Below are 21829 nucleotides of genomic sequence, written 5' to 3'. Positions count from 1 at the left end.
GGGCATAAAACCACAGAAAATATCCCCAATAACTTAAACTATTCCCTTTTATCCCCATGGCCTTAACTTTTGCATGATTTAGGTCAATGCTATTACAAGGTTGCTGAGATGTCAAATCCCAGCTACTTTGATAACTTGCCAGTTTAGCAGAGTTCAATTAGTTGGGGACAGCCTAAACCCTGTAGACTTTGGCATCTTGCCTGTGGCTACACACATTTTAAACCACAACCACCCTGCCTTATGCAACAGTGGATAAATATCACAGCTAAAGGGATATAATAAGGGTAAGGTTTCCAAAGCTGAAAGACTTTCTGTGACAACAGTGTTAAAAGGTTTAAGTGGGTTCAAGTACTACAGTGCCAGGCCCAGCCAAAAAGAAAAAAAGACAGGTTAGAAAGAGAGAAGGAGGGGATCATTGAGGAGAGGAAATAAGAAGGTGGCTCAGGAAACAGGTAACATGTAACACTGACTTAAAAAGATCTAGAAAAATTCTAAGAAGGATTTGATGTTTATCATCTAACCCAGTCAAAATTTTTTAAAGTCTTATAAAACTTGTTTGTGCAAGGTATCCTGTAATCATTTAATCTTAAAATGGACATTTATGAAGGGACAGATTACCGTCCTACTAGGGAGTTTTTTGCACCTTGATTTTTAAGATCTGTTGTGCTCATTATCAGTGAAGACACATAAGTTTACACGAGCCTTGGATTACCCAGACCGTAACTGTATGAAGTTTCAATTTTTTATTTATTTTCTATTTTTATCAATCAAAAAATGCCAAGTGGGAATGGGGCAAGATGTGAAGCAAGCATTATTGAGGCTCTAAAGAAAAAATGCTGAGGCAGAACAGACAAAATTAATACACTGAAGTGGGCAAGATCATTAAAATTGGGGGAAAGGTGGACAGTGAATTATTTGAATTTGGAATTTTTTTAATGTTGTCATATAACAAAAGCAGGCCACGCATTTTTTCCCATCACCACCACACTGCAGGTAGGAAGTGACTACTTCTGTCATTGTTGACAGAATACCGTTCCCTCACTTCTTCCTAAGCTTCTTCCTTTCAAAACTGACTCTGTAGGTAAATTCACTTGTATGATGCAAGTAATCTGATGACTGGACCAAATGCTTTGTGAATTAGGCATACAACCATACCTCAAGGAATGAGAAGACAATAAATAGAGTGCCAGCCTTGTGTTACGACAGTTACAGAGTAGATTCTTCTTTTTCTATCATTATCCTCACTCAAAGGATAGGGAACTCATTAGAAGTTGAATTAGCAATGAGAAACCAAGGACCTAATCATGGTTTTCATGATGATGTGCCATCTGACAACAGAAAACTAAATAGCCTTCTGAATCTCAGTTCTGTCATCACAGGATGGCAACAGTTCTATACATCCAAATCATGTCACTTTTATGAGATGTAGCAAAATCATTGCTATGAAAGAGTTGTGTGGAAAGTGATAACGCAAATTAGCCATTGGGGCAGAAACATGAACTGTGTTGCAGACAGCACTGCTCTCAGAGGAGCAGTTCCCCCTCCTTCCTCTACCTGTTTTATACCTAAAATTCAGTGACGTCCTTGGGAGAGAGCATGCTGCTTCTGTGCACACACGCAGAGTGTCTTTTTCTGCTTATCTCAGGAACTTATGTATAAAGCTTCCACATACAGGAACAAAGTAGTGGTGTTACGTCCTTAGGGGAGTATAATTTAAAACTAAATAAGGACTACCACCAAACATCCCCACTCCACTAAAGTAATTTGAATTCTCCCACACACTTGAGCTACTCTTAACAAACTCCACAGTTACCTCCTAGCACCAACTCTAATCTCATACACTTCATCTACTGAGTAAAAAAATAATTTTTAAAAATAATTTTGCTTTAAGTTTGAAGAAAAACATTAGGAAAATTTTATGTCAGTAAAAAATTCCTTTTTTATTACCTCCTGTCTCCAGGAGCATTTCTCATCGTTCTCAAAACAACCAGGGAAATTAACTGATGGCACAAAGATTCACTGTTATCAAATACAGTTTTAGCACTAATTTAAGTTTTAGTAGGAAGTAAGATCTGGGTGCAATTAGAATTAATAAGGGGATCTTTTCCCCACATCTTTCGCATGAAGCTTTGAAGCCTTTACAGCATTCCCTAGATGCATTTTACTTAATATTGGTATGCCCAAAATATGCCTCAGGAGTAACTCTAGAAAATACCTACATTTAGGCAGTCATATCAGAGAACAGAATTTGCCAGCAGCACTTCAGAAGAAACCCACACCTGCTTCCAGGATCCCCCAGAACACGAGCAATTCTCAAGCACTCATGTAAATACTGGTAAGTCCAGGATGCTGCCTCTAGATTTTTGACCACAGGGAACAGGAGATCTGTAGTCAGTCTCCGTTCTCTCTTCCTAAGCCCCAGCTTTCTGGCAACACATCACCAAAGATACAGTCAATGTAGATTGCCAGGAGATCTGCTCAGCAATTGCTTCAGCAATGGTCTAGAATTATGGGATACAGAAAACTTAGTTTTCTTCTGGATTCTTTGGCAAGGGATTGTGAGAAGCCTGCTCTTTCCTTACCTTCGAGGTCCTACTTCTCCATTTTTTATATATCCATGTACATAGAAAATGTGGTTCTGTATACCGTGTTGTGCAGTTATTACAAAGATAATGTTAAGGAATAGCTTTGGAATCATTACAATTTTTTGAAGTCTGTTTGTGAAGTCTCTCTCTGCCACCATGTCATTACTGGATGCACTTTAATTGCTGTCCCAGTCATTTGTGAACTCAGTATGCTGGGTCTGAATTAGCAACAGTGTGTACTTTCAGTCTACAAATACTAAAATGAAAAATACACTGATAACAGCAATAACCTTCAGACAAGAGACAAAGGGATCTTGGTGGGCTATGTATGGGAGAAGAGGCATCTCTTTTCCTCTCTTAACATCCCTTCTACCTCCGGCCTGACCTTATCGAGGGCCTGAGACTTGTCTACACAGAGATCACCTCACAAGGAGATGCTGCACTGTAAGGGAGCACTGCACCAAGGACTCATGGCCTGAAGTCCAGAGTCTCACTGCGTATGTCCCTTCTCACTAAGGGTACATCAGTTGAAGAGTGAAGTTGTGAGAGTACTCTCACAACTCCCATCCTGCAATGGCTCTGCTTCGATACCACCATTTTGCCAACAAAGTTCCATTCCTTCAATGCAAAGACTCAGCATGCCTGCAGTTCCCAAGGGGATGGGTGCCATAGTGCAGCCAAGAACTGAGGGGGATTGAAAGTGCATCTTTTGCATCAGAAGTATAGAATTTGAGCTTGGTCACCAAACATAATAAATATCATAGCTGAAGGGATAACCTGATATAGAGAATATGGAAGATTTTTCCTGTTTGGATGGCATGTTTACCTCTGCTCAGTTTTATAAGACAAGGGGATAATGGCCTCATTGTATGTACAGGTGGGATAATGCAGTTTGCTCTGTTATATTCATGTCTCTGCTGGCCTTCAGAAGTTCCAGGAGAAGGAAAATAATCTTAACAAAACTTTCAAGAAGGATGACTTGTTTAGCTGAAGTTAATTTTGTAAAAGAAGTTAACTTTGTATGTACTTGCATCTAATAAGATGGCAGATTAGGTGCATCTAATCAAGGTACACCTTATTGTAGTGAAAATACTAGCCACTCTTTTTTTTGTTGCCGCTGTATTTTGGTGCTGAAAAAATTCTCCAGAGCAGTTAATTAGGGGTGAGATAAGAAAGGGTTTATTATGCCAAGGCTAAGATGATGTTACACGACGCGCGCGCAGGCCGTGCCTGAGAGGTTACATTTTATAACACCATCCATCCAATCCCAGATGTGTCCATCCTGTGGCCTTTACTCTGGTCCATCCCAGGTCCTCCCCCTTAAAATGAGTCTGGGGTGTATTTTGGGACCCCCCATTCATCCCATCTTCACCATCATCAGAGCACAAAGGGTACATAGTTACCTAATTCTTGACCGTATTCTGTGGTTTAGGCCCAGATATGCTGTTCTGTCAACCATCTAGGCCTTGCCTTGACAAAAGACTAAACATTTCTGCTGTATTCAGAAGTAGGATTGATATGGGGAGCATAGAATGGGGTAAGAGGGTTAAGGAATATATAAACAAGGGTACTGGAGAAAGGGAAAGGGACAAGGGACAAAGAAGGAAGGGGCTTCTGCTTTTAAAACCTACTTATAAAACTCACAAGTCTTACAAATATTAGAAAAATAAAAAACCATTAGGGGCTTAAGGCATCACTTTAAAGAGGTAATTGGCCCATCTTTGAAGCACATTATTTATCATGTGATCTGCTTATTCACACAGATTATGCACAATAGAGTACTTCTTTATTTCACAGTGAATAAAAAAAATTCATCTACATTAAATAGTAAGGTGATAAATGTCCAGTCAGGAAATACCAAGTTGCTTAAACAATTGGTTGTCTTCTTCTTAAAATAAAAAATGTGGGTATTTTAGTATAAATAGCCACAGATAGCCCCACCTTGGCTAGAGAAAGTAAGATAAGCAGTAAGTCTAATTTATTTTCCCTGATTTATAGTAAATTTTGTTCAGAGGCTTGGCACTTGACCTTGGCTAGAATTCTGCTTCTCTGTCTCTGCATCCCGCTCATGTTGTTGTCTGTATGTTGTGAATGATCTTCAGGCACAGAGGGCTCTGAAGCATAAGTGAATTAGAATTAAGGACTTCAGAAACATTTGGCAAATTTCAATAAATTTTGGTAGATCAACAAGGTATTTCCAAATTGTGCCCCTTTGCAGGTTTGCAAAGCACATAACATGCAAAATAATGTGTTTGCCCTTCCCTTCTCAGTAGCAAACTGACTCACACGCAGACACACAGCTCTAGACTAACAGAAATAGTCCTGTATGTGCTGCCTTTGCCTGGGGAGGAGAGTACTGTTGGAGGGAATAAAGGAGAGAGATGATGTAACTAGCAGGCGGGAAGATAAGAGGTAGGAGAAGGGAGGAGGGCAGAGAAGTGGGATCTTGTGGGGAACAGTGACAGTTAGAGAGGAAGGTGCAGGGGCTGTGGGAAAGAGGGGAGTGGTTCTAAAGGAAACAGATGGGAAGAGAGGCAGATGGGAGATAGGACTCAAATACATAGTAATCCAAACTTCTTTAAATCAGATGGTCATGCAAAAATGTAGTTTGCTTCCAGTCACTTCTAGAGATTGAACTGGATGATCTCAAGGAGTCTCTTACAATTTATATTATTTTTTGTTTAGCATCAGCCCTCCAAATTGCAAATGTTTTACTTTACACAAGTGGATATGATCAAAGGATTTTCTTAACTAGATAAAGATGATTGTACCAAAAAAAGTACACAAGATCAGATCCCAATACATGGGAACCCAATAGAGGGGTAATTTATTTATGGTGCCATATACAAAATGCTGCAAATAAGAGTGGAATTTTTGAAATCAATATTTTTCTAACTTAATCTTACATTGCTATTAGCATATAACATTCTGTAGCTAGTACAGAAAAATTCACATGTAAGAATTTGGGACCAAGAATTGCATATTAACTTTAAAAAATATAAATGCAAACAAACAACAACAACCAAACCAAACAAACAAAAAATCCAAAGAGAATAACCCTGTTAAAAGGAAAAAATAATTTCAGAATGGATGACAAATGCATAGAGCAGATAAAGGAGCTCCTAAGAAATTGTCTGCTAGACCAGGGCTTTGAATAAACTTTAGAAGATGGAGCCAGGAAGCAGTAATGAGGATAAAATGAGCCATGTGTCCTGGAATAATTAGATAATTCTCTGACACAGGCCACATATTTTGGCTGGTTCAGGCCTGTTTCATGGCCGGTTCCCTGTGTTCCAATGTCCTTCATCCATTTCCCTCACTCTGGACTAAGTTTCTCTGAAACCACAAGCAGATGTTCTCCAGACTAAAATTCAGAACAGAGAAAACAAGTTATATTCAAAGGTTTATATAGTTCGTGGGCTCATTAGTAATCTGCCCAGAGCTGGTGATGCTTTGGAGACCCTTTAAGAACAGACAAATGAGCATGAAGTACGAAGGAGACATAATTTTATAGACCTAAATGTACCACAGCCTGTGGTCTTAAAACATCTCATCACATCCATGGGGCAAAAGACAGGGGGAACAGCACATTTACGTGATTATTTCTCAACACATTGTACTCTTAAAAATGTATATTTGTCATTGAGATGAGTTATTGTGCTCTTCACTTGGAGCTATTGTCAGTCAAGAGCTATTTTGCTCATTTACGACTGTATCAAATCAAAGTCTTTACAGATCTACCATTTACATACCAGATTATTTTTTGTGCAGGTGTTTTGCTTACACAGAAGGAAGCAGCAATATATTGTGATTAAAGAGGACCTGAAAGTCCAGAGTGCCAACACCAGCTCTCCATCAGGTGCTAGCTGATTCATTGGCTTTTAATGTGTAACTAACGACTAACAATTAAGGTAGCAGTTGATAAGACTGTCTCACTGAAGTTAATAGAAGTGAATAAATGTTGTACTAATGAATACTGATGCTGACTCGGTCAGTTAATACTGCGGAAGCATTAGAAAATTTGAATAAAAGGTGTAGGGAATGTTATGATCTCTTAACATCATCTCTCTCCTTCCTGTGGATTAAACCACTGTGGATTAAAACCTTTGCCTGTAGTTCCTCTGCCGCAGCCGGAACCCCGCTAGACCCCTCGCAGCCCGAGAGGCGCGGCCGGGCGCCGCGGTGCGGTGCGGTGCGGTCCGTGCGGAGCGGTGCGGTGCGGAGCGGTGCGGAGCGGTGCGGTGCGGAGCGGTGCGGAGCGGTGCGGTGCGGAGCGGTGCGGAGCCCCCGCCCCGGCCCGCCCCGGCCCCCTGGCGGCCAATGCACGGCCGGGGAGGCAGAGCCGAAGAAGGAGTCAGGAAAAACATCAGTCCCAACTTTCTCACCTTGAAAAGAACCAGGCGCTCCCGATGCGTCCCCTCCAGCCTCCCTCCCTGCCAGCTCAGCCTCCTCGGGAGCGCCGTCCGACGGCTCGTGCTTGCCCCGCCAGCTGCCCCCTGCCCCACGAGGGGGAGAGACCCGAGTAGGGGGGCGCCTCTGGGGACCGTCCCCCTCGGTCCCTGCTGCCCGGGGGCCGCGGGCAGCGGCGGCTGTGTGGCGGGGCTCGATGCGGCTGCCATGGGGCGCGGGGCTCCCCTCGGACCGCGCCTGCTGCGGGCAGCGCTGCTGCTGCTGCTCTTCCTCTGCCCCGCCGCTGGCAGCACCTGGATGTGAGTAGCCGGGCGGGGGTGGGAGGGCTGCGCGGTGCCCGTCCCCTCGTGTCCGCCGGGGCCCGGCGCTGACGGGGGGCTGCTCCTGCAGGTGGCTGGGCATCGCCGCCGCCGGCGGGCCGGAGAAGCCGGGCTGCACCAGTCCTCCGCTGAGCCGCCGGCAGCTGGACCTGTGCGAGCAGAAGCCGGAGCTGGCGCCCGCCATCCGGGAGGGAGCGCGGCTGGGCCTCCAGGAGTGCCGCAGCCAGTTCCGACACGAGCGCTGGGACTGCCGCTCGCCGCCCGCCGCCCGCCGCGGCACCGCCGCCCCCGCCGCTCTCGGGCACCAGCTCAGCAGCGGTGAGTGTCCGCCCCAGTGGGGCCGCCGGGCCGGGTGCGTCCGCTGCAGACACAGCGGGGCTGCCCCGGTGTGTTGGGTTTGCGCGGCGAGGAGTACCTCGGGGCGGCGCCGGCGACCGTCCATCCGTCCGTCCGTCCCGACGGCACAGTCGGGCACAGCCGGGGCGGCGGGGCGGGCGGTCGACGCAGCCGTCGCGGGAGGCTACCTCAGGCACGCTAAACGCACCCAACAGACGAAACCTGCCCTTGTCTTTCCAGCGTTGATGTTGTTAACTGTAATTTTTGCTTAGTGCGGTCGTGGATGACACTACCCGTATGTAGATCCACTTAAATATGTTGAAATGTTGTTATTCTTATGTTGGGTTGATTCCCTTATGTCACAATTACTAAATGAGTGGGGTGATGAGACATAGTATTTCAAAAAGGTCACTTGTTTGCAGGTAAAAAATCTGCTCAAGGCACCACATACAGTGTGAATTGCTTTAAAATGTATTGTATGTGCTCAGCGACATGGTATTGATCAGCACAGCAAAACTCTTTTTATTGCATAAACTAATTATGGAACTGCTGAAATTTCCACCGAAATAAGGAGAAGGCTTTGGGGGTTACATTTGATTCAAATTATGTTTGAATCAAATGTCAGTACCAAGGTATCCTGCAAACTAATTTTTAACACTGGTCACTGATTGTGTGATTGATGTGAATTTAGGTATTGTGGCATTTCCTTCTGTGTTTGTGCAATCTTCACTTTGTACTAAAACAGTGTAAAACCCCCAAGCATTAACCATGAAAACATAAAATGAGCAATAAAAAGTGATTCCAAAAAGGAAAAAAAGAAAATGGGAGAAGTTCGCCCCATTATATGTAGCTGTATGTATTGTATGTTAGTCCTTCTGTCCAACAGGAAGGGTTGTTCCTGAAGACCCGCAGATGAGGGCCACTGCTCACCCACAAAGCTTCACTAGTGTGTCCTGTAGAAGCCTTTTATGATCGTACCAGCACCATAGACCACTACGAACAAGGGAAACAAACAGGAACTTTCCTGCCTGTGAGCAGGAACCTGGGAGATTGTTTCACAACAGTGAAAATTAGCACAGTGAAATTTTGGCTACAGTTATTCACCACCCTTGGATTTTCAGTTTGCTTAGAGTATACCTTGCTTAACATGGTTTAAAGCTGTGTGCCACATTATGCTGGAAGTCTCAGAGAATGGAACCAGCTTAAGAAGCCCATGCAGGTCACTCCATGATTCTTCTGAGATGTAGTCCAACAATTAAAGGCCTTTTATGCTGTTGTCTTTCCCATGGCCACCTTATTCTAGGAAAAGCACATGACCTAAATATTCTTATGCCATCCTGATTTCTGTCTCGTTTAACACTTCTGGGGCTCTTTGCAACCTTTGTGAATTAGAATAACATTAATGTTTGCTGAATCTAGCATGAGGTAAGTTCTGGCCCTATACCAAAGTAACCTCTGGGATCGTGACAGCTTCTCCGAGATTTAAACTAACCTTTTCTTATTCCTCAAATCAATGTGAATAGTGAAAAGCAGAGTGGAGAGTAAGGGGTTTGGAATATGGTTAGTTCGAGGTTTGATTTTTTAATTTTTATTTTTTATGATTAAAACTTAATTGGCTTGAAAATTTCTGTGGCAAATAAAGTTCCCAACCAGATTTAGAGAGAAGTTACCAAAAAATGTGTGATACAAGCATCAGGAAACAGCACCATTAGTAGCACGGTCCTATGAAGGGACTGTGAAGTCATTTTTGGATATGAACATCCACTACTTTAAACAAATTAACACTACAGACCAAGCTGTGATGACTTTAAACTTGTAACTGTTCCCTTCTCATAATAGTCTGGCTTGTAAAATTGCTTTCTACAACCCAGCCAGGAAGGTAATCAGAGGGAGTTACGAAGTAATATTTTCATGCCTTGCTTTGTAGGCACGAAGGAGACCGCGTTCATCTATGCGGTGACATCAGCAGGACTGGTGCATTCAGTGACGCGATCGTGCAGTGCGGGGAATGTGACCGAGTGCTCCTGCGACCTGAGCCTGAGGCATGGCGGCTCGGCCAGCGAGGGCTGGCACTGGGGCGGCTGCTCTGATGATATCCACTATGGAATGTCATTCAGCAGAAAGTTCCTGGACATGCCTTTGAAGAACTTAACGGGCAAGAGTGGGAGCGGACTGGTGGTGATGAACCTGCACAACAACGAGGCTGGGAGGCAGGTATGTGTCATTCAGATATGGGCAGCAACTGCTTGTTCACCTTCTTTGACAAAATGACATCAGCTAAAGGAGGCCGGCCCTTGACTGCAGGTGTATGTGGAGCCAATGGTAAAAACAACACTAACATTCACCAAAGCAAGCATGTACAAACTCAAAATCAGAGCTGGTTTTAACTAACTAATCCCCATGGATTAAAATAAAAGCCACAAACTAAGAAATAGATCTGCAATGCTTAAATAATAAAGTTATCTTAACTAGATATTTGATACTCTGTAGCAAATTTGAAATAATCCTGTTGTCAGCATAATATGAGTTTTTTCACTCACTATTCTGTTATCATCATGACCTACATTTTTAAGTCTCTCTAGTACTGAAGGAGAAGGCCAGTTGGACAAAAGGCCTTATTACTCATCCACAGTCTGGGGTGCACACCTGAGACCACAAGTTTCGCATTGTTAGAGAGGAAATCAAGAGTTAATATTGTCTTTTAAAACATGGGATAGAAATGACACCTCTATTTTAAAACAGCTCATTGGTTAAAGCATGAATCAAAGAAGTGAGAGGAGAGTGGATTTGGACAGCTTTTCATCAGCCCAAAGAACTTAAAAACCAAGTTTGCAGAGGAAATGTATGTTTGTGAGTGTGTGACATTGGGTTCTCCTGTCCTGTCCTGTAGAGGGTAAAAAATGGGGGCAAAACAACCTATACAGGGAGATGTGAGCCTATGAGTGCTTGGAGCTTACATCTGGAATGACAGAGACTTGGATGCTGGTTCTTGCTTTCAGATTACTTTCTCTGCTTTACCTTGGAGTTTTTAATTTCATCTTTAATGGCTGTCTCTGGGTCTATAATACTTTAGGTCTGTTCTGCTCAGTGACACAGATATAACTAAAGAAGGAAAAAAGAAAAAAGGAAAAACCTTTGGTTTTAACTACATGTATTGATGGACTCCGTTGTAATTCAGTCATTTCTTGTAGCCAGAAGCAGGATCAGTGAGTTTTACTGAACCCAACTTTCCTATCTGCTGTAGACAAGGAATAACCATAGGAAGCTGTCATGAGAGCTATGGTGGTATAACTGAAAACTATTTTAATTTAAACTAATTTTTACAGGTAATATGTTATTTCATTTAAGCTATACAGTTGTAAATCAGAAAATCTTTCAGGTCCCTTCCAACCCAAACCGTTCTATGATTCTGTGGCTCTATGACGTAAGCCCTTTTCATAACTGAAGTGGAAGAAGCAAACTTTAAACCTTAAGTAGATGCTGAGAACACTTACTGTAAGTTTAATTAGATGCCAGTCAGCTAAATCGTCTCTAAGGAAAGTGATTGGTATCTTGTAGTAGGAGATGTTAATAAGAGTAACAGAAGCTTAAGTGATTATTTCCTTAGGGAAGGAGCAAAAGGTTGTTTCTCATGTTTGGAGAGAGAGATAGTTAAGGAAGGAGATAGTAATTTCTATAAAATGGTCTCTCTTAATTTAAATACACAGTACAGATATAAATTTTTATTTTATTACTCATGTTTGTCATTAGACAAAACCATTGTCTCAGATTAGGGCGACAGAAGTGTAGGGAAGAAGACTGCAAGGCTCCAGAGGAACTTGAAAGAGAAAGAGAATGTGATTTCTGTGGTAAGGTGTCAGTGATATGGGTTTCTCTTTGATACCCTATTATCTTGTTGGCCTTTACCTTTAGAATAGCAGCAGCAATAGTTTGCTGTCCTTTTGTCTGCAGTGACGGTGTTCACTTGTGATTCCCATACAATCCTTGTGCTCCTCATTCATTGCTGCCAGTGGGCCAGCAGAACTGTCTGGAGTCTTCTGCTGTGAACTGTACCAAGCAACTGTTCAACTTTAAAAAAAAAACTACGCACACAAACACAGAGCCTAGAACATAAACTTTTATTTTCGTGTTGCTTTCTTCAAAGTTGGATCCGTTTCCAGATCACACCTATAGTCAGCTGGGTCATATGTGTCATGGGGATGGGATTGACTGGCAAAGGAGAAAAGTGCATTCAGCCAAAGAGAACATGTTTTCAAATGGTGAACTAAAGTTACAAGGGGCTGAAGGATCTAATTGAGTCTTCATTTTCCATGAACAGTATTTTTGAGAGGATCAAAGTTATCTTATATGTTGGTTATATGTGTAAAATATAGTAGATTGTGAGTCCACACTTTTAATGACAGGCAACAGTAGTATTTTCTATTTTCATTCACAATGAGTGAGTGAATGAAACCAGGGTTTTAGACTAGACTGACAGTCTCTGGGAATGTGGTAGAATTTGGCCCAACAGAAACTATTAGATACTGAGAACCTTTCATGGTGTTGTGGTTGAACCACAGCTGCTTGCTCACATCCCCTGTACTCTTCCCCTCCCCTCAGTGGGCTGGGGAGAAGGTTTGGGGCAAAAAATGGTAAAACTAGTGGTTTGCAATAAGAAGATTTTAATAATTGAAATAGAATGTAACAATAATAATGTAATGAAAAGGGAGATATCAAAGAGAGAGGAACAAAACCTGAGAAAAATTAGTGATGCACAATACAACTGCTAACCACCTGCTGAATGATGCCCAGCAGTGATCTACCCCTCCTGGCCAAGTCTCCCTAGTTTATATACTGGGCATGATGTTCCGTGATGTGGAATATCCCTTTGGCCATTTGAAGTCAGCTGTCCTGGCCATGCTCCCTCACAGTTTCTCTTGCAGCTCCTCACTGCAGCACAAGACACTGAAAAGTCCTTGATTTAGTGTAGGCACTACTTAGCAACAACTAAACAGTGTGTTATCAACATTATTCTCATACTAAATACAAATCAAAGCTTTGTGCTAGCTAATAAGAAGAAAACTAACTCTATCCCAGCTGAAACCAGGACACGTTTCAGGTTCTTCACAGTACTGAGCTCTCCAAAAAGATTCTGTACCCTGTCACAGGCTTATTTTGTGCATATGACACATGAACTCATTCCTTTTCCAAGGCACTGTGGCATTGTTTTCTTAAGAAAAACCAAATTTGCTGCAAGCCCAAAAGGCCAGAAGACCCTTATTTCACTGATGCTGTATCAATGGTGTATTTTTTGTTCATTATCTTGAAAGAAAACATGAAGAGTATTTAGGCAGCTTTCATGCATAAATATTTTGTAATTTAATGGCAAACTCTAAGATAAAGCAAATATTTTGACCACTGTCCAGAATAAAAGAATGTTTATTGTTGGTACTTGGGTTTTCTAGCAGTAATGTTATCTGAAGTAAAGTTTAGCATAAGTCTTCCTTTTTGTATTTTTAAATCTTTACATAGGAGATGCTGGAAAATGTTTATGTTCATGTTTTGGGGCTTATAAGAAGGATATTTTGATACCTTATTACCTTTTGTAATGAATACTATCACATTCCTGGTTCAGTGTCTTGCAAGAGCAGTCTTCTAGGGACAATACTTCTGTGTCTTCAGCTGGGCTACTTGCCCACATGGAAATAAGTCACCCTTAGCAGTTAGCAGACATGTCCAGTGCTTCCTCTGACAATTTCTGGACCCTTATGCCCTTAGTAAGTACCTTATCATACTGACATGAAAACAAGGAGTACATCTGTAACCTTATAAATCTTGTAGCACAATATGATTTCAAACTACTTTGAGATTCTAATTGCTTGACAAAAATAACTAATCACTCAAAATTGGAAAAATACTATTAAATCCTCTCTGTTTGTAAACTGTGTGTAAAATTTCTTTTGATATTGTGTTTCTCTTTTCCTTGACATTTTGCCTTGTTCTCGTGCTGCATCTGTGAATGTGTGATTTTTCAGTGCACTTTTACAAACTCTAATGTGAGATATGTCACAATACTAATCATATAATTTTATGCTATGACTATTAGATATTCAAAACGGAAGTATTAAATTGATTGTCTGCTGAGTATTTGAGTTGTAGTCTCAGATAAAGTTACTCCTTGTTTACAGATTCCAGTTCTTCGAGGCTTGGTCTCCTATAAACTGAAGTAAAATTCTCATGTGTTACAAAAGCTTGACACAGACTTCAGATTCCCATTGTTGGCCAGACAGTTATTGTTCAGCCCAGCCCTTGCTTCTGCAGGGGCATGGAAAAGTAACTCATCTAAGAGTATTTTAGTGTTGGCAGTAACTCTGGAATCTTTGCTAAAACATTGAAAATAAGAAAAGTAATATGAATGCAACTATCTAATTGTGTTAAATAGAGCCATTATGAAACTGGAAACACTAGAAACCCACGCTAGTTCATGTATGCAGAAATTGCAAGAACCGAGCTTTATCCTGTAAGTGAGAAGCACTTGAGATTTACTCCAGAATACCTCAGTTGAAGACACCTCTGCTGAGCCATGGTGGCTCTTTTGATAGACTTTCTGCGAAGCTCAGAAAGGTGGGCATCCTCCTGCTCTTCCAACAGAAGTCTGCCCTGAGGTGCCTCGGGGCTGCACGCTGCACTGCTTCGGGTGCTGAGCCACACTGTGCCCAGGTGCTGTTGTGTGACCTCAGCCATTCTCGGGACATTGGATAGAGACTGGGTTGTGGATGTTTAGTCATCTTGGTGGTAACTGCAAGGCACCCTTAAAAGGCTACATAACTGGGCACTTACCCGCGCAGTGTCTTCCAGCATAGGAAGGGTACTTTGACCTGCCCTGTCCCTGCTTTCCCTTTCTGCTATTCCCCATGAGAGCCATTTGCATTCCAGTGGTGGATGGAGTGACACAGGACATGTAATTTCAGGTGTTTAAGATCCTCCAGAATGAAAAGTGATTCAGAAATCATAGCTTTCGTTGTTGTGATTTGATATTGCTACATTATGGCCATTGCAAAGTCCAAATGCAGAGCATTTCTGAAGATGGGGCTTCTCATAGAGAGGGTCTGTGGTTCCTAACATGCTGTGACTTCCCTGTCACTGAAATGGCAATGGCAGCTGTAATATTAAATACTTTGAGACCTCCGTGTTACTGATGTCAGGCAGCATTCTTAATGAATGAAAGATCACATCCAAATGTTTTTCTCCCTTTGCTTTCAGGCTGTAGCAAAGCTGATGTCTGTGGATTGTCGTTGTCACGGTGTTTCTGGGTCCTGTGCTGTGAAAACTTGTTGGAAAACAATGTCATCCTTTGAAAAGATTGGCCGGTTTTTAAAGGATAAGTATGAAAACAGCATACAAATATCAGACAGACTGAAAAAAAAGCTACGCAGGAAAGAGAAAAGCCAGAGAAAAGTACCAATTGGGAAAGAGGACCTGCTATATGTGAACAAATCACCCAATTACTGCGTTGAAGATCAAAAATTGGGGATCCCTGGGACTCAGGGAAGAGAATGTAACCGCACCTCACAGGGACCCGATGGCTGTAACCTCCTGTGCTGCGGGCGCGGGTACAACACCCACGTTGTCAGGCACGTGGAAAGGTGCGAGTGCAAGTTTGTCTGGTGCTGCTACGTGCGCTGCAGGAGGTGTGAGACCATGACTGATGTACACACCTGCAAGTAAGATGAAGTACAGGAAACACAGCCAAACCATCCTGCCCTGTCTGGTGCAGAGCTGCCACACAGGCAGCAAATTTGTGGGATTTTGGGGGGATCAGCCTCGGGGAGAATGGGTACTGCCAAACAACAAGTAGTCCAAGCATTTGGCGACTGAAAGAACAAGTTAGTGAGCACCAGACTGCATGCAGGGGCAGCTTAAACAACAAAAAAGGACTCCTGATGACACATTTGAATATCTTACTCCGTGAGCAGAGACAGACACTAAACTTTTCAAGTCTTTAATAGCTACAACGTCCTAAAGATCCATGTGGTGGGCAGGTACAGTGGAGAAAACTCAAGATCTCATTAGCCAGAGACTGAAGAGTTAAGAGGACTTGTAAGATACATTAGATATAACCTTATGTCTATGTTTTTATAAGTGGGACTAGATGAATCCACTAGATGGTTCAGTTCTGCACTTCAGAAAAAATCACAGGAGATGTTCTACTCTTGACCACTAAGTGTTTGCTTTGCAGCCATTCAGAAAGCTGTCTTCTGTGTAATATGCAGAAAAGCATGTGGTACTGAGAAATGTGCATGACTGCAGAGAGCTCAGCACTGCCTGGTTGGGAGAGGAGGATCTGTTGGTGTGAGGCAAGCTGTGCCCAGAGTAGAGAGGTGAGAGCACAGCTTGATGAATGTGAATGGTGTACCAAATAGCAACCTCAGGATTTTTTTTACAGCTTGTCCTTCAAATGCACGAGGGACTGGCCTGAGGAGGGACAAAAATATAGTTTAATATTAGAAGGAAACAAAAACCCTTGCAGGCATTTCCTCAGTATCTGAGCACACATTTTGTGAGTCAGCTGGTCATCACCTCACTGTTGAACTCTATGCAATAACTTGCCATGTTCAACCATCTCACTGGTGTTTCACCATCATTTTCAAAATTAACCATGTGAAACACAGCCCAAAGAAATCTGCCATAAAGCAAAAGATTTTTTAAAACATGTTTTCTTTATAGAAGCAGCATTTAAAATTTTTCATTAGGTTGCATCCTCATTAAATTCAGTGCACAATGTAATTTATGGATTGGCTCATACCACTGAAATATTTAAATGTTAATGATAACATTTTCTCCCCCTTCATATGTTGGCCTAATTTTATTTTACATCTGTGAAAGGTTGTTTATTTTCATGCAATGATTTAATGCCTGGCTTAAAAAGCAGCATGTGAAAGGATTACTGTTGTTTAATTGTGCAAATACCTATTTTTGATAAGATAAGAAAGTTTATATTTTGTAAATATTTAAATTATGCAAGTTATGTAAAACATTTCCAAAACTTATGTGATAAGACTACAGTCTTTGATATTTGTTGGTTAGATATTTGTTAATATTGTAGTAGCCTTTAATTGATTTTTATTTGCATGTTCTGAGGGAAATTAGTCAGAGAATTACATAAATGTTCCTTTTTTTTTTTTACCATCAGGGTGCTCATAATTATTGCAGTGAATACACACTGATGAGAAACACTATGATTCTCTAAATGATCAGTTAATTAGTATTCTGAATATTTTCATTTTTATTATTATTCTTTTAAATGCATTTTACGAACACTGAAATCCCAGCTCCAGCAGTAAGTGCAGAACTCCCACTGACATCAAGGGGACTTGCAAGGGTTTGCAATCCCTTAACTTCTTCCATACTAACAGTTTTTAGAAAGAAATCATCTTGGACACTTTGGTTGAGGCTTTCAAAGTTACTTTGAAGAATTCATTTCCTTGTTGTCAGTTATTTTCCCATGAAAGATGGTGACCAGATTCCCTGTCACTCTTTATTGGATGTGTAGGTCAGGAAGAAGGAAACAAAATCTTCTATGTTGTGGTATTTCACTGCCTTATGTGGATTATTTTAGGAACATCAGTTCAGAAACAATTAAGTCCTTAATCTGCTCGTTCTTTTTGGACCTTTACTCCACATTCGGCCAGTGTGTCTCTGTTGACCTAGATTATTATCCTGAGGCCACAAAATCTGCTGTCTGTGAGAAGGGTGCTCAGCATGCCAGTCACTGTCACAGGATTCAACACCCTTTCTGTGAAAATTCAGATGGGAAATACACATGCTGTTGAAAGATCCTAAAGAGAGGGTTGTGAGCCACAGGTTGTTCCCATCTTGCAGCAATGAAAGGAAACCCAGTGGCTCCTCAGGCTGTGCCACAGCACCTGTTGGCAGCATGGATGGGAGATGATACTGGTCAATGTGATATGAAGGCATGGTAGAGATTGCCTCTCTTTTTTATTCTGCCCCACATCAAGTTCCTGTCAGAGGCAAGTGCCTTGGTGTCCTGCCTGAGCCTTCTCCTAGAGGTACTGAGTTCACTGTTGAGATTACAACTGGTTTTTTATATGGGACTCCAGCTTATGGGAATTCAATGTGAAGACCAGAATCCTTACTGCAGCAGCCTTGACCATTCTTTCAAAACAGCTTAGCTTTTATTGGACCTAAAGGTTCTTCCACGCCTGATCTGTAAAATACAGAAAATTGCCAATATACTTCTCAATCTCACCTTAACTTCTGGCAGGGCCGGAAATGGGGAGGAAATGATTCTGGACTTCTGGGCCTGAGGTCAACTGCAGGGATTTTCCCAGGAGGGGCAAACCTCAGAAAGATGTTTCTGTGGGTTTGAAGGAGAAGGGCACTGACATTGGCATTGCACAGAGATGTGGGGCAGCCAGAACGCAGCCATCACAGCCAGGGTGTCTCTTGCCTGCTTGGCTATTTATTCAGCATTTGATGCTGTGTTATTTTTAACAATCATCTAGTTTCAGAAAAAAACAAACCAAAACCAAAAAAAACCCCACCTTTTTGTTCATAAGTGTTGTTAATAAAAGATTTTTTTCTTAGTTTTCTTGGGAGGAAGAGTTTATTTTTTCAAAGAATGACAAAAGACAATGAAGAGAAGTGGCAACATGTAAGGTTTATGAAAGCCTCAGTGGCTGAGCAAACAAGCTAACACAGGTTTGAAGCTTCACTGGCAGCGAAAGAATTCATTTTGCTTCTGAGAAGCTGAGGGAGAATTTGATGAGAGGTGGTGTTACCCTTTCTGCACTGAGAGTAGACCAAGTGCATGCAATCTGAGGGAAGCAGAAGCAAAGATGAGTGCACTGGGGAGACTGGAGCATGAGCTCCTCTCTTTACCCACCACAGTTTAAATTGCTGTTTAAGTTAAGCTCCATTGTAACTTACCTCAGTTACATCCATAAAATTAATTCTGGATGAGCAGTATCTGTAAAAGCAATTTTGGAACAGGATATGAACACTGTTTTGTAGTAGCATCAGGGCTAAAAAAATTAACTGACATCTATTGCACTATTTATTGCACAAAACTGCCTTTACTACTTCCACACTCTCAAACCAAAGCTTTCCTTGCGGGACAGCAAGAGAGAGAATCATCTGTAAGACAGCATGCCTCCTCTTTCCAAGAGGAGCCTATGTATGACATATGTGGTTCAGCTACTCTGGTGGGCATGTGGTACTGGGATGAATTTAATTAACTCACTTGAATAGAGTGGGTTTTTTTCCTTATGCTGGGACTGGAGGATCAAGGCTGTTGACTTTGAAACTACAGCCTTATAATACTGTTGTACAGCTTTGCAATAATACATACTTTATGTTTGAAAGTAGCTTCATGTGTGCTTATCTGAGCAAGTGAGATTAGAAAAAAAATTGGAAGGAAATTTGAGTGGGGAAAAGGTCTTCTCTCAGTCCTATTCCCACACAGTGCCCTTTTATGCATGGAGTAGCAGTTTGAGAAAAGTAGCAAACCTATGAAAAATGCCACAAGTTTACTTTTTGAAGAAAGAATAATTGTAGCCTCTTGTGAAAGTGAAAATTATGTTTTCTGTTTTGGACACAGAAATGCATGTGCACTGGCTGCATGTTTTAAGAGCAAAGTTGTGTTGATGACTGAAGTGCTGACGTGCTCTGAGGAGTTAATACAGGAATACAGCTGGTCATTCTGTCAACATGCCAACCAAAGAACACCATCTTGTCTTTCCCTATTGGAGATCCCTTGTCAAAGGATGTGTAGTAAATGGAGATTGTTTCCATTGCTGTCAAAACATCTCTGTGCTGCGCAGCACTTTTCAGTACAAGTATGTGAAGTGTATGTGTAAAGTAAACAGCAACAATTATCATTGGTCATTCAAAGGAAATGATGTTAGAAGGACATCTACTTTGGCTGAGATTTCTGATGGAGCTGAGATGCTTGATTTCATGGAAGGATGAGGTTTCACAAGATAAACAACTTTAGAGTGGGAAAGTGCTGAACCCACACCAACTGCTTTCAGCCCAATGGCTAAAATTTTATTAAAGCCATGTAAAGGGATCATCCCACTGTGGCAGACTTCATGCCAAATGAGGCACTGTTTATCTGAACCCTCTGTCTTATGGTAACTTTCATACGGGGGGGGGATAGCATGAAGTACTGTAGTGGAAAATATGTTATTTGTTCTAGAGAACTTGCAACAACTGTTAGTAGTGAATCCTCTTCTGACTGTATCCCATCTGTCCTGCCAGGTGATCTGGAGTGCCCAGATCCAGCAGCAGTAGTAATAGTGAATGTGGTATCATGATTTAATTTTTCATTTCATGCAAGAATATGCAAAAGCAACTTCTAGGATTTTACAGACTCCCACAATTTTTACTGTTAGTGAAGTGGTATGGGCAGACAACAGCTGAGACAATAACTGAGAAATGGCTTCACACCCATATGTCCAATGAGCATCACTAAGGAGGGTAGCATTAGTATTCTGACTATAAACAGGAAACTGGGGGGAATGACTTTCTCAAAATGATGTGCAAAAACAATGGCAGACCTAGATTTGAAAAAAAAGGAAAAAAAGAAAAAAATCAACCTAATGTTTTGGCTACCTTGTCACTGCATTTATTTCTCAGCCCGTGTAGTTGGAAAACTGTGGCTTACTAGTTAGGACTATATAGTGACCATACAGTGGTCACTATTGTGCAAGTCCTCCTGCAGAGCTGAGTACAGTTTTCTAAGCACAGGTACAGACTAAAAGAATTAGCTGGCTACTGCATTTCCCAAACTTGGCCTTCTGTGGTTTGTATTTCTGGAAGTCAAATATGCTTCCCCCACCCCCCGCCCCACCAAATGACAAATTCATCCTGAAGGGAATGGTGCCTCCATGTGATCTTCATGTTAATGCTGCGGATAATTATTGCTAAAATACTCATGTCTGTCCCAGGGTCTGCTGTTAAACTGCATCAACAACTGTGTAATTTCACTGAGAGTTCTGTTAAATAACTAATGGTTTACCCAGCAGAGAATGAAATGCAAATTATTCCTCTCTGGCCACTGTGTCATCTCTGCAGAGCTGGAAGTGTGGTGGCAGATAGGAACACAAGACTGCAATTCATTTCACAGCTAGTAGGGAACACTGACTGGTGATACCTCTGGCCGAGGCTGGAATTTGGATGCCAGGGGTGACTGTAAATGGATGGCCTTCAGCGGATGGGAGCTGTAATTTTTTGCACACCGAAGAGGTGTAACAAATAAAGCATTTAGGAGAGTAAAGGCAGACACACGTGGAGTTTAGAGACACTAGCTGAACAGGAAAATGATAGAGTGATTCACTGCAGGGTAGTGCCACATGCCTTGAGAAACCTTCTGCTGAACCTGTGCCTGCTAGCATGAAAACAGCTTGTCATGGGCTGAAAAATCAGAGCCCATCTCAGCGTTTGGCCATTTCCTTTTCCTCTCAGCCTTGCTATGTTTATTACAACAAAGCATATTTTAAATGACCTGCACATTTTTCATCTTAATACTTCAACAATCATAAGCTTACGGTCCTTTTTTTTTTATTATTATCAAGTTATTTGTGTATCTGGATGCCTTAATTCAAAAGCTGAAACTTGATGGGGTAAGACTTCTATAATCATTTTCCCCAAAGCCCTGAGAATTTATATTTGATTGTGGAGCAGAGTGAAACACATTTCATGAGCATTTCTGTTTTCTAGAGAGGAAGCTCGACACTATACTGGGGGTTAAAAAACATACTGCAGTATTATTTCTGTGCATGATGATTTACCCTCTGTGCTAAAAGGTACATTGTGCCTCATGTCAGTAGCACAAACTGGAAAAATGTCTCAGTGTGTGCTAAATCATATTTTGACACAAAACATACTGAGTTTTTAAAAGATCATTAAGAGAATCAACGTTCAGAGGAACACAAAAGTGAGATACTACTCAATTCCAGTTTAAGATGTGCCATTTAAAAAAAAAAAAAAATCTGACTAGTTATTGCTGATTATGCCAATGGGAGCAAAACCAGAAGTTACCTGAGGCTTTGAGAACTAAGTTGTTAAGTTTTATACATGCTGATTTTAGAGCTGTAGGCTGTAGTTTCATGGCAGGCTAGGTTTGCCTGCCAGGTTGGGTGAGCCCAGGCTTCCTACTCCCTGTTCTGAACCACA

At 41.7% G+C, this 21829-nt stretch overlaps 1 protein-coding gene across 3 annotated transcripts; it reads left to right on the top strand.

The window, feature by feature from the left end:
* The first annotated feature begins 6885 nt into the window (after window positions 1-6885).
* On the top strand, window positions 6886-19269 carry WNT16 (Wnt family member 16). Of its 3 annotated transcripts, XR_005564458.1 has the most exons (6): window positions 6886-7294; window positions 7386-7633; window positions 9579-9865; window positions 14894-15354; window positions 15870-16011; window positions 19251-19269. XR_005564458.1 is itself a non-coding variant. In XM_039383755.1 (5 exons), the coding sequence occupies exons 1-5, from the start codon at window positions 6906-6908 to the stop codon at window positions 15919-15921; spliced, it is 1437 nt and encodes a 478-aa protein (XP_039239689.1). In that variant the 5' UTR covers window positions 6886-6905; the 3' UTR covers window positions 15922-19201. The 3 variants fall into 3 exon arrangements, 2 of the variants coding, with proteins under 2 accessions (XP_039239689.1, XP_027576698.2); XM_039383755.1 differs by lacking the exon at window positions 19251-19269 and having other exon boundaries at window positions 15870-19201; XM_027720897.2 differs by lacking the exon at window positions 19251-19269 and having other exon boundaries at window positions 14894-19201.
* The last annotated feature ends 2560 nt before the right edge of the window (window positions 19270-21829 follow it).

The sequence above is a fragment of the Pipra filicauda genome, unplaced genomic scaffold (assembly GCF_003945595.2).
Source record: "Pipra filicauda isolate LSUMZ 115617 unplaced genomic scaffold, ASM394559v2 scaffold113_size4260070_pilon, whole genome shotgun sequence".
In the NCBI taxonomy this organism is placed as follows: domain Eukaryota; kingdom Metazoa; phylum Chordata; class Aves; order Passeriformes; family Pipridae; genus Pipra; species Pipra filicauda.
Note: the sequence above shows the minus strand (reverse complement) of the source record. Positions and strands in the feature narration are given on the sequence as shown.

Excerpts from the sequence above, each read along its gene's own strand:
- WNT16 (XM_039383755.1), top strand. The coding sequence starts at position 6,906 with ATGCACGGCCGGGGAGGCAGAGCCGAAGAAGGAGTCAGGAAAAACATC. Across the intron at positions 7,634-9,578 it reads CGGGCACCAGCTCAGCAGCG|GCACGAAGGAGACCGCGTTC; the intron begins GTGAGTGTCCGC and ends CTTGCTTTGTAG. Across the intron at positions 9,866-14,893 it reads ACAACGAGGCTGGGAGGCAG|GCTGTAGCAAAGCTGATGTC; the intron begins GTATGTGTCATT and ends CTTTGCTTTCAG.